Source organism: Gambusia affinis, linkage group LG23 (assembly GCF_019740435.1).
Source record: "Gambusia affinis linkage group LG23, SWU_Gaff_1.0, whole genome shotgun sequence".
NCBI classification, from domain to species: Eukaryota; Metazoa; Chordata; class Actinopteri; order Cyprinodontiformes; family Poeciliidae; genus Gambusia; species Gambusia affinis.
Window position 1 is genome coordinate 2,197,598 of NC_057890.1, and position 18,160 is coordinate 2,215,757.

General features: G+C 39.8%; 1 protein-coding gene across 1 annotated transcript in view; it reads right to left on the minus strand.

Annotated features, from left to right (window-relative positions):
* LOC122826377 (chemokine-like protein TAFA-2) overlaps positions 1 to 18,160 on the minus strand; it is an 81,429-nt gene that overhangs the window by 1,189 nt on the left and 62,080 nt on the right. The window contains exons 3-5 of the mRNA XM_044108165.1: positions 11,143 to 11,298; positions 5,738 to 5,862; positions 5,059 to 5,115 (exon numbers count right to left, since the gene is read on the minus strand). Coding sequence (XP_043964100.1) covers positions 5,086 to 5,115; positions 5,738 to 5,862; positions 11,143 to 11,298 — 311 coding nt within the window. The 3' untranslated portion in view covers positions 5,059 to 5,085. The remainder of the gene's footprint in view (positions 1 to 5,058; positions 5,116 to 5,737; positions 5,863 to 11,142; positions 11,299 to 18,160) is intronic.

The window sequence follows — 18,160 nt, forward strand, 5'->3', positions numbered from 1 at the left end:
ATGTGTCCACACCTGATAGGTCATTTTCAGTGACTTGTAACATAAACAAGAGTATTCACATGTGATTTTTAATTGCATTTCTTTTTAACAGAAACACAGCAGTTGTGAAATATTTTTTCAAACACTAGCAGAATATATATATCAAAAAAGTGTCGCACATATTTGTAATGGAACGTCAACACTGAATATAGTTGGATCTTCAGTGTTAACGGCAGCGAAAAATCATTCCACAAAGTATTGGACTCAGAGAGGCTGAAAACAAATACCTGCCACACTTTTCAGAAGCTAATTTGGGAGAAAAAAAATATTGAAAAGCAATTAGTTTTTATTATATATGTGTACACCACTGTACACATATATATACTGTTGGTCTATCACATAAAATTCCCAATAAAATCCACTTATGTTTCATAGTTGTACTGTGAAAAACTAGAAGTCTGAGGAAGATGAGAATCGTTGCAAAGTGCAGTCAGCGGTCAACCTATTAAAGCAACACAAAATCTCTACAGATGTCTTGAATAACAATAAAATACAACTCCTATTTCAAAAAGTGACGTAAGAAGAAAAGTAAAACGAATTCCTACACAGTAATGTGTGTGTACCTATTAGAGCCTCTCATTCTGTTTAGCATAAAAGTGGAGTGCTGTGTTTGCATTAACATCTCCGACCCTTCACTCGCAGTTCGGTGCTGTCAGATACTTGGGAAGACCTCCATTCTCCTTCAGATTAAATTGCCTGTCATGAAGCTCGGTGGCTGACTGGCAGCTCCTCTGCTCCTATAAAAGTACATTCCGGAAAAGACTCTTGAAGAGCACAACGTAACAACCTTCATAACAACGTCCGCTATCTATCCCAGTCGGCTGTCAAAGGACATGTGGGTTTGACGGACCGCGGGAAGCCATCGCCGGACTTGCGAGGCGCTGTTATTTGATGGTGAGCTTTTGATAGGAAACAGACAACTGTGACAACCCGGTTAGATTAATTCTCAAATGGGTTGTTTGACCAAGGCTGAGTGTGTAATGTCATTTAAATCACCCCCAATTAGGGGGCGAAAAAACAGGCAAAGAACCATCAGGATGTCGCATTTCGAGGAAAACCAGGGTAATGCAGTTTCCACAAAACAGGTACTGCTGCAATAAATTCTTCCCTTCACCGAGTCATTTACATTCTGAGCTGCCATGGTGATTAATGTGGTACTAATTTGAGAATAATTTTGGGTTGAAAAGAGAAAGAGCTAAGCTGCTTCTTGTCAGAAGCGAGAACGTCTCCGGAGATCAATCTATAGCCTGTCTCACTTCAAGGAGGAGAGGGATAAAAAATCATTAACAGCGTTCTGAGTAAGTGTCTGAAACAAAGCTATAAATACAGGAAGGAAAAACCAAGTCCTCCCTAGGTGTTAGGTTTGTTTAATTGGTGGATGACAAGTGCTAATTTAACAGGCAAAGCATTCATTTCCATTCGGCGCCTGAAGTGAGCGTGGCTGAGAGATTTAAAACAGCAGGTGTGGGGCTTGTGTTTCTGTAATTCAGCTGTGTAATTGGCACACCGCCGCGTCCTTCTCAGCAATATGCTTTGTGTTATAACTACTATGACTGGGCTTTTCATCATATGGCAAGAATTCACCCATGAAATCAACAAAAACACAGCAGAGAGAAAGCAGAGAACAACGTTCAGCCTTCACTAATGTTTTAGGATTTGGACAAAACGGCAATTTCTGCCACAGGTCAGCACTTTAATTTTTAAGTGTAAACGCGAATCGTATATAATATAATCAATATGTCCACCGATAATATCATAGGTGAATATAGCTCATTTATTTGTTCTTGTGGGAATAAATTAGTGAGCAATTGTGGTAGTGCAAAACTGAATGTTGCTGAATGTATACAACTCAAGTAAATAAAATGGAAAGGCAGCTTACTGACCAGAAGAAAATAATCTGGAAGTAAACGAAAACCAGACAGGGAAAATAGCCATTATCTATCTTCAGTTAGTTAGCTAACATCCCCTTGAACTCGTTTCATTCAACCCAGCAGTTTTTCAGATCTATTGACTATTATAGATCTGAAATTGACTTCCTTAGCCAAGATTCTGACTAAAACTCTTATTAGGTCTTTTAATCCTGGTGCTATCCTAATTTTCTGTTTACTCCCCTTGTCCTACGGGTCAAAAATGACCCACCCTAACAAAAGCCCTAAAACACATATGTCAGAGTCAAGGCCCGCGGGCCACATCCGGCCCGCGAGAAGATTTTCTACGGCCCCTGGGATGATCTTGATTTATTATTAGAACCGGCCCGCAGCAAGCCGGCACCCCGTCTGAAAAATTGCGAGATGCACCCCCCTCCCCCCGTTCGATCCTCACAACGCCCGCTTCTGCTCGATCTCACAACGCCTCCGCAGCTGCACTAGACCAAATGCGTCATTTAAAAAAATCTCAATGAACATTCGATCAGTCCGGCCCTCGGCTTGTAGCTAAATTTTTTATTTGGCCCTCCGTCCATTTGACTTTGACACCCCTGCCCTAAAATAAAGCAAATTAATTGAATTTTAAATCCAAAATCTATTTAGCAGGATGAAACAATCTGACATCTATCAATTTGACTCAATTTAATTAATTTTTATCATGAATTTTTGTTAAACAATACAAAAAGACGATCAACACTATTACACACTTTTTCCCTTTTACCACAAAGCAAGTGTTGTAGCAGCTTTCTTTTACACAGTAAAGGTTTATTATTGTAACTGTATAAATGTGAAGTTATTACTTCTGAATTAATTAAACTGAAAGGGAACAAAAAGTCAACAATTTGGAACTTTTTAGTCAACGGTTCATTCCTTAATATTTTTTCGTAAGTGAAATATAAAAATTCCTCTCGTAACACAACAAAACAAAATGTTGCCTGATTTTGTGAACATTTTAACATCAACTCTTATGTTGTGTCCCATAATTATGAGCTGTTCAACACCAGAACATCTTCTCCTCAACTTGACGTGTCGAACACAGGATGAAGAACATCTTCGCCTGATGAAGATGTTCTTATGCTGAACATCCTCAATACAAGATGAAGAACATTTTCTGCTCAACATAAGACGTTGAACTTCTAAGATGTTCTTATAACACAAAATGTTCAACGCGAGATATTCAAGAAGATGTTCAAGAAAATCTTCACAGCGTGTTGATGTTCTTCACTGTGTGAAGACGCTCCTACTTTAAACATCTCAAGAATTTGTTCAACATAAGATGTTCAACTTCTTACACTGAAGATCTCATGTAGGACAGAACGTGCAAACATACAACGTAGCACCTGTTGGCAGTGAAACGTCAACTTACGCCATCAGCAAGGAACCGACTAGCAGTTTTCAGGTGAGTGCAGGTGCAGGGGTGTGTCCAGGTGTGTGTGTTTGTATTAGAGAGAGTTTGTGTGGCCTTGGAACTTTCTTCTGGTGTTTAAATGCTTTTATAATTCACTGGTCAATAATGACCATAAGACAATCTTTGTGTCCTAGTGGTGTACAGCCCACATGGAAATATAAACAAAAACAAAGTATCACTTTTTCTAATGATGGGGTCAATTTAGGAAAAGTCCTAAAATTTCAAGTCAGAAAAAAATTGTTTAGGGTTTTTTTTCTACATGCCAGCAGGTCACTTTTGGCCCACAATACAACACAAGGGTTAATTAAAACTAACTTCTGCTAACTTAGTGTTGTGCTGTTTCCTTGCATGTAGACAAAATCTTTTTCAAGAAGCCTTTCTTCTATTTTTACAAAGTCCAAATTACAGAGATGTTTAATACTTGGTGGACCAACAGAAAACAAAGATTTAATATGTCAGCAATTAAATATGGCTTTAAAGTCCATTTCACACAGAAGCAGTAAAAATTCGTCTTCTTGTTTTAGGGCTAACTTCAAGGCCTCTACACTGGTTTCTAAAAACAGATTTTTGATGCAGTCGAATCCTATGGTTTCTTTGTAAAATACATTGTAGATTTGACTAAACATCAAACCAAACACTTCAGTTATTCTCCTCATGATATCTCAGAACAAACTGCTGCAGCGTTCATAGTGGAAGTAGCTAATAATTAATCCTTTTTAATGGACATATAACTGACATAAATAAATACTTCTAAGGAAATGATGACACTTGGCGAAATGTAATGTTTCAGCTGTTGACTGTGTGGTGTCTTCTGTGACTTTCTATTTTTGTGTTTTTACAACATAAAGCACTTTGAATTGCCCTGTTGCTGAAATGTGCTATACACATAAACTGCACATCAGGATTTTTAATACTGCATTTGCCTGTGTGTGCGCTTTCTTTTCTCCCTTTCATCCCTCAAGTACTAAGCAATACCGACAGCGCAGGTTAAATGTGCCACCTTTGTGGATTTCTGTATTTATCCGTGGAAAAGAAACTCTTCAATCTGTCACCTCTTGCTTCCATTTGAGGCTTCAAACGTAGAAAAATTCCCATCACGTCTGAAATCCGCGCCGCGCCCCAGGCTTTCTAATAGCCAGTCTCTGCTTTGCCAAACACGTCGAATTCGCTGAGTTTTTCCAGTGGTGTGTGATTGATACAGACTCACGGAGATGAGTATAGCTGGGGGACCCAGCTCTATGTTGTCTTGATTTTTTATTTATTTATTTTTTTTCTCGTTTTTATTATTACTTTCTAGAAGCGCCGCAGAGGTGACGAACAAAGTGTGACCTCCTGCTGTTTCAAGATTTGAGTGAGAGGAGTGTTGTCTCTATAACCGAGTTCAAAGGTGTGTGACTTGGATGCTGGAGGTCATGACGGAGCTTTGAACAGGTCGCCGTGGTGTGTTTGGATCATGTACCTCCTCTGCTCCCTATTCACTCGTGTTGCTCCACTGTTGGGAATTGGGCCTAAATCACACAGTCTGACAACAGGGGATCAAAAGTTGCATTAATGATTCAAAGTGGGAGTTTTTTTTAACATGGAAGGCAGGCCTACAGGGAATCTGAACAAGGAACATATTAAGCATGATAAATATTAAAATAAAAACGTGAATAATGAGAATAGATGGGGAGAGAGAGAATTCACCTGGGGTTTGTAGTGGAGCGTCTGATGTTACCAAAGCTGGTCTCTGTCCGCAGAAATCTTTCCAGAGATCCATAGAAAATAATAATAAAAGAAACACAAAAGACATGTTTAGTGTTAAAAATAGTCTTGTGAGATTTGATAATAATAGAAATGTGTTCCAGGGCATCTGTGGATGTTCTCCGAACCCTGAGGACTAAAAGAAAACAATTCCACACATATATTTATATATTTTTATATATTCTGAGGTTCGGACCGATCCCAGAATCAATAGCCCAAGGCTCCAGGCTCCCGGCTCCAGGCAGGTGTGGTGCAGGCGGTTTAAATAATTAACTACATGGAGGGAGGCAGAACTGAAGTCTACGGGTAGTCATAACACAGTGAAGGATACAGGCATCATGTTACAATGTTAAAAGCAAGTAACTGGAGTGAGTAATTGGCCAGTTTGGGTGCTGAGAGTGGCCTGAAAGTGCTAAGGAGACATGGCAGCGCATTGATTATTGGACCCCAGGGGTCCGAGCACCGGCTGCAAACACTGGTCTTTAGTTAAAGGCAGAGGCGACAGGAAGAAAAGTCACAGCCTGCTGACCTTGACGAGTGGCTGCACACTGGATTCAACAGTTCTGATCCTGGCATCAATAGAGATAAAAACAGATTTTTTTTTTTCCTCTCCTCTGCTCACCTTGGTGGTTTTAATCTTGTTCCCTGTAGCGCAGCTCCAGCCCTTCAGATCAGGAAGAACTTTGCATTCCTCCCCGTCAAGGCACGGATGCATCTGGCACCACCACTTCTGCTCCACTATCGAGGCTGGACATGGCGCAAAAAGAATGAAAAAATGATCCCGTCATTTTAATAATTCCAACCAATATGAAGAAAATCTCGTTGCATGTTCCATTTCCTCTTAGTAATGATTTAAAAAATCTGGTTGGAATTCTGTGGTGTAATGTCGTGTTGGTTTGTTGATTCATAACCTTGTCACTGCCTTCCTGTGCTGCTCCACTTCATTAAAATCTCACTTCGCGGACAGTCTGGGCTTTCTCCGCTTCACAAAGATTGCCTCTGGTAGAATTTCTACGGGGCCAATCGGCGAACAGGAGAAGTTGTGAACGATGACGTCGACTTTCTGCCATGTTTTACGTTTTGTAATCTTCTTGTAGTTTTAGCTATGGCGGCGATCGCCTGCTTGATTGCCTGCAATCACCAGCAACTCAAAGAAGTTGGTGTTCAAACCTTTTTTTTTCCAACTTTACTTTGTTACAATAGTAATCAGAAGTCCCATGCTCCACCGCATCACATAAACGTTACAGATTAGGTAACATTTAAAATTGCAAGAGAGTTTCAAACACCTCTATGAAAAAAATCATCTCTCAAGAGCTGAGAGCCCAGAGCCTCTGTACGAAGTGCAGCGCAGAACAAGCAACTGGTTGTTACCAGACTGGGTGTTTTAGATTCATTACAATTCCTGTCTACTCTCAGTTTGTACCCGGAAACAAACTTACTGTTTAGTTTTCCATTCCACCATTCTATTGAAAAAGCAGGTGGTTCATTTGGATAATAAATCTTATGAATTACATAATAGACAAATACAACACATTCTGATACATTTTTCATCAAATGTCTTAAAACATACAAAAGCAAATTATGTAAAAGACATTTAAATGGAGACATAAACTGTCCCTAACATTATGTCGCAACAAAGAGGAAAAAAAAAAAAGAAAAGAAAGAGGAGAAAAGGGAAAGAATAAGGAAGGAAAAAATGAAGACGGGGATGGGGGGGGAATGTGTCCCTTTCCATGTGGAGAAATAAGTGATTTAAAAATCCCCATGTGCAGGAGACCACAAGAAACATTGTGTAATTAAAAGAAAATCTCTGCAAAACAAATATCCTTAGCCGCTTGATTGCCTGCAATCACCAGCAACTCAAAGAAGTTGGGGTTCAAACCTTTTTTTTTCCAACTTTACTTTGTTACAATAGTAATCAGAAGTCCCATACTCCACCGCATCACATAAAGCAAGACAAAGTAATGACTAATTACAATCTATGTAATTTGTGTTGTATCGGAATTTGAAACGCAGTGTTATGAAAAAGAGGAGACAAGTAAAGTTTCTCACCACACCGCCTCAAATGACACAAAAGGAAAGTCAAAGACAAGCTGTTGAATGGAACACTGGCAACGGGATTATTTAGCGGTTAGCACACGAGTTCAATTTTAGTTTTGATTTCATGTTTTTAACCACAGTGAAAAACATGTCGTCTGAAACCATGATAATACTTCCTGAGCTGGAGCATATAGAGGCTCGGTGGGTGTTTAGAATTGCCATCTTGTCATTTTGTGTTTCAAACACATTTCCGCACGACACAAGGAGCCTTAAAGGTGGAATCTCTTCACATCATCAAAGAAGCTCCCATCAAGCCATGTCACAGTCTGACAGCCTTCTCAGGTAAGTGATGTAAGATTTGCTTTTTCTCTGGTAACACATCTATTTTGAATATGCAAACAAGTCTCAGCCTCAACATGATGTCAGGGTAGGGAAGTGATAGCAGATGCATCTTCAGTCGGCTGCAGTCAGAACACCTCTTCACTCGCCTCCTAAACAAACAGCACAGAGCAGATGTACTGCAGTGTACACTACAATCTGGCACATTACAGGGGTCATTATCCATGTTTGACAGCCCCCTCCAGCAGCGTTTATGCTTTTCATAATGAAGAGAGTTTGTTTTATATAATCCAAACACAATGCATCCCCCGCATGGTAAACTGCAAAGAATGAAGACTTTATGATGGGAGGAAATCAATTTGTGGAACACAAACGTGTAAAAAAAGAGCGTCGGGTCGACTCCAAGCAAAAGGAGTTGTTATTTTAAAAAAAAGCCACAGAGGTTTTTACAGCAAAATGAGATGGGAGTATTGATGATCAAACAAAGTGGAGAGGGTATATTTCACTTAGAGTTTACAGGGCTTTAAAACACGACGACGTCTCAGACTGGAACCATAACCTGATTCAAGTCCTGAAGTCTTTTAGTTGTCCCTCAGTTCATATTTTTATTTTATGTTAGCTTTAAACTCATGAGCTTTGACAAAAACTACAAACTGCTTATGTAAGGTTTCAGAAATACGTTAAGTTTAGATCAAAAAATAATTTAGTGCATGTGCCAGTGGGGATTTGTGTTCAAACCGTATAGTTCTGCCAAGAAGAAGAACACTGTCGCCAATTCAGAAGCCAAAAACAGCAGACAGCAGAGAGCCTAAAAGCACAAAACTGGAAACCAAACCTGAAAGCTCTGACTAATGATCAACATGTGGGCTTCTAAACAGTCTTACCACAAGCCTTACTAATGTAACCCTCGCATATTGAAGCCTGTAGAACATTTTGGAGCAATTTTTAGCCCGTTGGCTTGCTGCTTACACACTTGCGCGTGGACTTTGGAGCGACGCTGTTTTCAGGTGGAAAAATCTAAGACATTAGAGTGGGAAGATGTATAAATCACAGAAAAGACTTATTTTTAATGCCATGAGGATAGATTTTAAAAAGCCTACATTCCTCTACAGAGTGAAGGGGAAAAATATTTTCCATGACAGTCACTCCACTCATGGGCAAAACAAAAGTACCAAAGACTACTGGAGATCAGAAGACGAGGCGTCATAAGATGGTAAACTAATCTACCCATAATCTTTCTTATCTTTCTGTGTTTTGCAAAATCTGGACCATAATTCCTCTTCAATTATGTAAGAGAGTGATTATAACTGAAAACCACTTGTTTAAAGTTCTTGCTGATACAGGTTGACTCTACAAGTCTAAATTGTGGGCTGTATGTAGTTTTTTTCTCCTGTCTCCACTGATTTTTTTTTTTCTCCCCCATGACGGCCTTTTCATTCGCTCCATCCTAAAATTCCCACACGCAAGTTTTCTTAGAAGTCTGGCGGTTCATTTATCTTCATATGAAGAGGAGCTTGTCTCACACGAAGAGGAGCTAAAGGTAATCCCTGGTTGTAGAGGAAAGAATAATTAAAAGGTTAAGTGCTTATCATTTTTTCTCTCCCTGAGATCAACGGAGGGGCTTTAAACTGAGACTGGTGGCTCACAGCTCTAATTTGCAGAAAATGTCAATACTAAAATGTCAGGGAATAGGTCAAACCCGAGCTATCCGGAGTTTCGCCAGAAAGCAACGCTTTTCAGACCAAAGTGAAGCTGCCACCTTGGCACAGTCTGGGAGTCTGGCATATTAGCATGCTCAGAGATCCTCTGGGTCACTGACTCATTCAGGCCTAATAAAACCTTCAGGAGTACCTTTCTATAGCTTCTGGACTCAACTTGAACATTACTTTGTGTAGTCTTACTCATTTTAATTGATCAAGCCAAAAAAACTAAAATCAAGGGCAAATTGTGATTCCAAAAAAAATGCCTCTTGTTTTCACACCTGATAGTTCAGTAGACTCCGTTGGACTTTGAGCTAAAATTGCAACATTTGTTTCATTTTCAGCTACTGCAGTTTTCTATCACATTGCATTGGGTCAAATGAACCAAACCCTAGAAAAACCTATTTACATCCTCACCTGTGGTGGCGCTGCTCCAAGAGTCGCTTAAGAAAACAACACAAAAACCTCTGAAGAAGACACTGAGCACAATTTCCTTCTTCATGAAACAGAAACAACAGAGTGGAGTCAGACTTTAGCTGTTGTAGGATTTGTTTTTTGTCTTTGGCAATAAACCACGAACAATTTCTTTTCGCTAACACTAGACTTGCGTGTTTGTTTTGGTTGCATTTACCCAGAATGCCGTGCACTACAGTTTGCTTCTGCTTAGCATTCACATATGTATTGGAACCACATCAGAGTTCACACAAACTGAACTGAGAACTAGTTTTGCAGGTCATGTGTTTGGTCCACATCCAAGTTTGATTGCGCATTCACACCTCCCTAAACGAACCAGACTTACTAGGCAAACAATAGTGTTGCGGACTGAACAGGGCTGGTATGAATTAATGCAGAGTGTCCTTGAATCCTTAAAAAAGCTTAAGTTCTGTCACATTCAAAAGTTCGAGTCATGCATTAACATCTTCATTGCATTCTGTGGCTAGGTGGTTGAGGCTACCGGTAACTAGAGGCTAATATACCCTTGGAAGCTAGCTCTTTGTGTCTATCATGGTGATGGACTCGACACATGGTGATTGACGGCAAGACACAAAGGTCATCATCATTTAACATGTGAATCAATAGCAACAGCAGTGCTATCATGTCCACTGTGTTGGATCGCTGCCTCTTTGTGCTTGTTCCATTGGAAATGAATGGAGGGGGAGCGACGTCGCCTCCTGTGTGTCGGGCCCCTCCGGCGCAAATGTACTGTGAGAAGAACGAAGCCGCTGCCAAGAGCCAGAAACAAACGCCAGAAATTTCAATTTTTGGTATGCTTGGTTATAATATAACAGAATCATCCAATCTTATATACGGTATATATTTTCAGTCTTAAATTTCATTCAAGGTGGCATTAAAAAGTCTTAAATTTGACTTCCTGAAACCTGCAAACACCTTATTTATATAAGACATTATGCAGTAATAATGTAAACTCAAGGAATATTAAGAAGGGAAAAATGAGAAACAAGTGAAGCTCGTGAGTGAATCAAGAATGTGAACTCTTCTCTCACATCCACTTATAGATTTCATAACCTCAGTTATTTTAAGCTTCATATTTCTCCCCTTTTTCAAGCTACAGATAGACATGCTGAGGTGTGACCTGTAGGCTAATTTGCATCACTTTCTATCTTGATACATTAACAGGTTTAAACGATCCGATCCCTCTCATGTGAGTTGGCTCTCAGTGTGGTTCCTTTAATGGTAACAGTGACAGTTTTAATGTATAACTGAATTGGAAAAAAGGTTACATGAGAACACGTTCCGCTCCAAGAGCCTTTCAGTGTCTTTCCAACTTTTCAAACTTGAGTGTTCAGGAAGCTGTGATGAGATCAGCAAGTCTATTCCTCAAGACTTGTGCAAAGAAGCATCAGCAAAAAAAAACACAACAGAAGAATTCTATCTATATCCATAGAATAGAAGATTTCTGATGAATAATTGAATGAGTGGACTGTACCATCGACGCAGGACGGGGCGGCTCTGGTGGTACCGGCCACTTGGCCCGGAAAGCAGGAGCACTTCACTGTTTGCGACCGCTCCTCGATTTTGTTCTTGTTGCAGCAGCGGTGCAGCGCCACCACCTCACAGGTCCCCGTCCGGACATGGTGCGCAGCTGTGGGGGAAAGAGAAAAAAGGAAGGGGGAGGAATTACCCTCAACTTGCACAGCACTGGCCTTTGACTAGACCTGAAACAGACGGCTCTCTTTGGTCTTCATGACATTATTTTTGTCACTAAACACAGGAAAGGCAATCACTAAATTACCTTTAAAGGGCATGTACTATTTGTTCTCTGTGGATATGCACATATGTATCCATACCCCATGAACTTTCATACATTCTGTCATGATACAACCACTGAGATTAATGGAGACATATAATGCAAGATTCACATTTTGCATATTTTTATACTTACATTTCAGTTTGGTCATTTTTTGGGACTGAGTTCATGATGTTTGTTGTCTGGAAGACGAGTCATTTCAAAAACCTCCGGAATGTAATGAGATGAATCAGGAGGCACTGCCCATAACTTAGCAACGCGCCGCCCAGCCTGTCACCTAGCAACACAAAGTGAGCTACAGCATGTTTAGTCAGCTGGTTTCACCACTGTATGCGCTGAATGATGACTGCTGGAAAAGACAGGAGTTTTGTTGCTGAGTTACCATCCAGAAACCGCTTGCTGCATTCTTGTTGGTTGTACAGGAGGCTCCACTTCTGCTTTTCATAGACACACAGCTCTGTAATTACGCATTTGTTTGCAGACATTTTCACGTGCGAGTGTAAATTTTGAGTTGGGGGCGGGGGGCGTGGCCAGCAGCAGATTTAGAGTGACGAGAGGCCCTAAAACAAATCATTCTGAAAGGAGTTCAATGCAGGCACAACTAATATCACATTATATAAGAATAATTTTATGCAAATAATAATAATAGTAAACATATTTTGTAGTCCATATACAGGTTAGACCTATTCTAACCTGTTCAAGGAAGCATTATAGGTCACTTTGGTGTCACTATTGTCACTGTTATTATGGAATTTATGCATAGTCCAGTAGTGGACAACCAACAGATTCTGCTAATTTTGTGTAAATAAATCCCATCTGATCAGAATTGTGAGGGGTGTTTAAAACTAGCAGTGTGGACTTCGATCAGTGAACAACCAGCGAATGTTGGACAGGCTGGACTCCAGTCCTCCTGGCCTGCTGTCCTGTAAACTGTAAATGTGTTTCTTCTTCTACACACCTGAACAAAATCATGAGGTCATTATCAAGACTCTGGAGGACCTGGCTGAACCGGGGAGGGAAGTCACATCTTTTGGACTAGAGACACACCCAAAAGGTTGCGGGACTGTGGCCCTCAATGACCGGATTGCAAACCTCTGAAGTAGTAAAGATGGGGTCATTGAAAAGATTTCAGGATTTGAAAAAGTAGGATACAATAAATGTGACATTATTTAAATAGTTCCTCAGAGGAAGGAACCTTTTTTTTTTTTTTTTTTTTTACAAAAACTTCAATATGTGAGGAGGAAAGTGCAGCTCTGCAGTATTTGGAGCCAATTTTCAGATCACGCTCCATTGTCTGAATTATTTAGAGGATGAGCTTTCCCATCCTGTTTTAATTGCATGTGACATTTTCATGAGGTGTCTTTTTTTCCCCTGCAGAGGGACTGTCTGCTGCTGGGGTAAACAGAAAGTGTGGAAATGACAGCAGGAAAACCCTTTCTTAGTTGTTCACACTGTAAGATCTCAACGGATCCCACTTTTCCAGTCATTTTGACCACTTAAAGAGTTTTACACTAGAGTCACATTCACCCATTCGCACACACATTCATACACCGATACACAGATCTGTAGGCAATTTGGGGTTAAGTGCCTTGCCCAGAGGCACATCGACATGTGGCAGGAGGAAGCTGGAATCGAACCTACAACCTTCCGATCGCAAGACGACTACTCTACCATACAGCCACAGGTTCATGGACTGAAGGATGGAAACGGTTTGACTGAGGATTTAATGCAATTGTCATTTTTGCTCAAAGAGATTCACGAAATAATGTGACAAACTATTCAGTAGCTTTTTGCATCAAAGCTAACTAAGCTAATTTTTCCTTCATTTTCTCTGTCCAACGACATTCTGACGTCTTTGCACTTTTTCAAATTTTGCGCCATCACAGCCACAAACTCAGAAGTCGACGTTTATGAAGTAGAATAAAAACGATCCATGGTCTGTAATTTATACAGTTGAATTTAAAGGTTTACACATTTTTTTGAAGTATCGCATTAGAAAAGGTTGATGGAAACTGCAAAATTTAAAATGACTTCCTTGATTTTGCAAAAGGGTTTTTGTGCTCGCTTGAGGTGGTTTTCTAAGAGAAGAGTTAATGCGCTAAAGGAGACAGGTTTGCTGAATAAGGTCTGGCATAACAAAACCTTCTCATCCACTGCTCAGAGGGGAGACCTCCCTCCATTTTTCGGAGATGTAAGCTCCATGCTACTTAGCAACCTCCACTTCCTGTTTACTACAGCCAAGCGTAGCGTCAACATCAGACAAAATTGCGCCTTGCGAAGCCCGGTTGATTCGCTCTAAACCAGCAGACGGGAACACGGCTAACTCACACTTTGATCTATCAGCACTGATGGTCACTTTCTAAAATATCAATATCAGTTTGATATTAACAAGCAATATTCATTTTCATTTTGTTGCCGTTTATTTATTTCATGTGTTGTGATAGCGATGCAGCAAAGGATTGTGGGGAGTTTAGCTTGAACTAGAGAAGAGGCGGTGAAGCCAGGGGTGTGGTCGTGGTTTATGAAGGTAGTGAAAGAACAGTGAAACATATATATGTAAGATATTGGTAAATTTTTACTATGAGCTATAAAGACTAAAAACACACTTGTCTAAGTTGTTTTTGACTCAATAATATCATAATAAATGGATCATTGGCCAACATTTTGGATGTGCATTGATGATTTTAACGTTGGCACTTTACAAATTGTCTTGACTGTTATTGGTTTTCACAACTGTTCACTACATGATGTGTTTATCATATTTTTTCCTGTCTTCACGATGTAAAGCACTTTGAGCTGCCATGACAACAGCAATATCAACAGCAGACATTTTGCAGATATCAGCCCAAATTTTCACATCAGTGCGTTCCTACTTTTTCTTGTCCTTTTTTGTGATATATGAAACGTTTGCTCAAAATTCACATAACAATTGGAGCCATACATGACCAGTGATCACCGACTTCACTTCTGGACTCTCTTCACTGATTGTGCTGGTTTTATTTAGTGGGGATCGAAATAAAAGGGGGCTGAATTCAAATGCGTACAAAAAAATAAAAAAATAAAGCCATGGACTAATTTCATTCCACTTCAGAATTACACTCTCAAAATCCTAATAAATACTCTACAGTTTGTGAAAGGCCTTGTGCTTAACTGCTGTCTGCCTCAAAGAAATAAGAGCAAAAAGATGCCAGGAAACTACAGATCCAGTATTAAAAGCGAAGGAGCAGGAATAGAAGTGCTGTTCTGATTATACAGTCATTTGCTTGATAACCTGCCTCCTCTTACAATCCCACCTGTTTCTCCTGGAGCATTTAAAACGACGCAGGTAGTCGAGCTAAATTAGTGGGAGCCTTACTCATGCGCCGGCTGCCAAACACGGAGCGATATGAAAGACAAACACGCGGTGTGCCGAACCGCCGCAGATGCTTGAAAGGGAATTTCTGCCAGTAGTTTCACGCTGAGAGGCTGTGGTGTTTTGACTAGATTTGGAGTTCCACTTGGATGCCCGCCCAGGTTCCCCTGCAGCAGCAAAAACACGCAGGGAAAGTGCTTCACGGAGGAATCTCTGCGTTCTGGTCCTGAACCCGCTGAGAGGAGCAAGTCACGCTGCCGTTTGCTCCTTCTCTCATCTCTTTTTCTCCATTCTTGTAAGATGACGACAGCGTGGAATTTAAATAGCGGGACGCTGCGTCCTGGTGGCTAAACGTGCATCTGTTCCCAGCTGAGGCCTGCATGTCACCTGTAACATCCATCCATCCATCCATCCATCCATCCATCCATCCATCCATCCATCCATCTCTCTCTTTCTCTCTCCTGGTGTTTACTGCTCCTGTCACGCTCACCGTCTCCCAGCGAAGGCAAAGAGAAAAAGCAGCCATGCATGGAAACGTTCCGGACTGTTTCCGGAGAAAATCTGGGGGAAGTTATTAATACTTGATGTTGGAAATGGCAGAAAGTTTGACATCTTTGTACCGAGCTGAAGATGTTTTATTGAGGAAGTCATAACGGCGGTGATCAAATGAGACACAACGACCGAGTTGTGTGCTGGTAAACTGGAATTACTGAATGTTCAGAAAATCATTTCTGGTATTTATAGGAACGCCTTTCAGTCATGCATATTTTTGAATCTCAATAAAAAATGGATTATAATCTCTAATAACTATTCTTTGCTTTTGTCCACTGCAGCTACCTCAGAAATTTGCTTTGAAGGCAGCAGCTCAGATGTTTTTTGTCGCATGAGTCCCACTTATGATTGTCTGTTTTGGAAAAAATACAGAAAAAGGCAAAAATGGTCAGTGATATGATTTATAAGACCAGAGAGTGTGTCACTGTAGACTGCATTTATAAATATGTCCCAAGTAGCAGTACAAGATGTTCTACTTGGTTCTAATAATTACAAGAAAAAGAAAATAGATTGTATTAATTAATAATTAATTAATGTAGATGCTAATTTATTATTAAATGTGTCTATACATGTTCCGGGAGCTTCTTATAAATACCTTATACAAGTTTTCTTTCCCCTTTTTTTATATTGATTTCTACAGTCAAACATTCAAAGATATTTTCTATGATGAACAAAATGAGAATTCAAGTTATCAATACACTGGAAAGTTCAAGGTAGCATGTATCGCTCCCTGAGGGACACCTGACATTATAGAATGAGAGCTGCAACTTTAACGTGTTCATTTTGATGAATTAATTACATATTTCAACGTTTTTAACGCAATTAGTGGCTATTTTACACAGAAGTCAGAGATTAAAACTGAGAGATTGAAATCAGGAATTCTTGTGTTTTTGTGGCCCTGATCCTCTTCAGATTAAAAATACGTTCCGTCTCCAGAAAACAGAAACTATGAGACCCGAGTGTCGAAGCACTTTGCGGCAGTTCCTTACCAGAAAAAAATGATAATTTCTTTACACAAATTAATATTTTCCATCTGTGGCATTAAATCAGCTCTCAGCTAAAAAAGAACGGTTTCTTCTCCTCTCCTGGTGCGGAGCTGAAACGATTCTACTCAAGACGCGTTTATACATCGGTCTCTGGAGAGTCTGCCAAAGCAGAACACACACTTTGTCTTATTCATGAAGCTGTTGGGAATGATAATGTGATCATTGCATAAGTTTGTATGCAGCACCGGGTGCACCTTCCACCTTCCATGTGGGGGAATCTTCCAAACACTGATTTGAGATTGTTAAAAGCCTAAAAAGTGGAGTACGGGCGACGTCTGGCAGAGTTTTTCTTCCTTATTTTTCAACCACGCGCTATTTATTTTACATAACTCATTTTTACTGCAAACTGCAGAAAATGGAAGGCGCAGAGGAAGTAATGATCTTTGGAGCGGGCAGCATCAGCTATAAGTCAGAACATCAAAGTTCTACATCATTGTAACGTTAACAGCGGTATGCAAAGCACCTCAGGTGATGTACTGCAAAGTGAATCGGCGGCTTCCCGCGCGGCGCCCCGACCCACTAATACCTGAAAATAAAGAGCAAGAGCTGTCAAATATATTTCACTCCTCGCAGGTTCAAGGCCGCCCTGTACAAAGTGTGTGCTTTGATTTTTTTTGCTAAGTGATTCGCCGTCATGGAGGCTGAAAATCAAGGCTGGAAAGAGTCTGCGGGGATCGGCCCGGTGCTGCTTGAAGGTCACAATTTAAACTCTTTCCTCCCACTTGGCCAGCTGGACGTAAAGTATGAAAGATTCTGTTCGGAACGGGAAATTCCACATCTGACGTGGCCTTGCTAGTTTTATAAATCTAAAAAAGAGAAGAGATCTTCCAGTTTGCTGCTTTAAGCGAGATTTTGCTGGGAGTCATACAACACGCTCCACATTTACCGACCCTGGTGAGGCTGAAGAAGCCTCAAACGTAGCAGCTTAATCTCGCACTAAAAAATACTGTTGTTTTTATCTAACTAAAAATGTATCCAGCAGGGAAATGTAATCTTGTCAAAAATAGTTAAAAAATATATATACTAGTATATTTTAATACATATTTTTTAAAAATGACCATGTTTTTCAATTTAACATGTTTTTTTTTTTTTTTTTTAAATGTAATTTGTATTTGCTTCCTAATTCCATACTGTATGCAAAGACATAATAGAAAAGCATTTCTTTGGCTGATCTTCAAAACAGGAAAAATAGAAGAACATGCCATAGACACCCAGCAAGGGTAAGAAGGTATTTCAGGCTGGGTGTTTCTGTATCTTCTATGCTTATTTAATGCTAAGACATTAAATAAGTATTGTTTATTAGTTTTTTTGTTGTTTTATATGCAAAAGTTCCAAGCTGGAACCTTTATATTCGCGTGTTCCTCGTACACCCATAAATGTGACGCACCAGCCGTGGGGTTCATTTTTGCTTCAAGAAATGATAACAAGAGATCCTGGAAAATGCTTTTAATTAACCAGAATGTTTATATGTAAAAAATAAAATAAAATAAAAGTATTAACTGCATAAATACCTTTAGCGTGTTAAAGTCCGTGTAATAATAGTTCTGGCAAATTTCTAATACTTAAACATGAAAGGAAAATTAAAGCAATCTTCCAATATTTTTGCGCAAAAATGAAAAAAGTTTCTATTTTAATATTTTGATTTCATTATGGATTTTTGATATTAAAAAAATAAATAAACTGCCAAAGCATGCTTTACAGTATCCAATTTGAAAAAGTGTGCCTCTAGGTAATGAGTTGTTTTTTT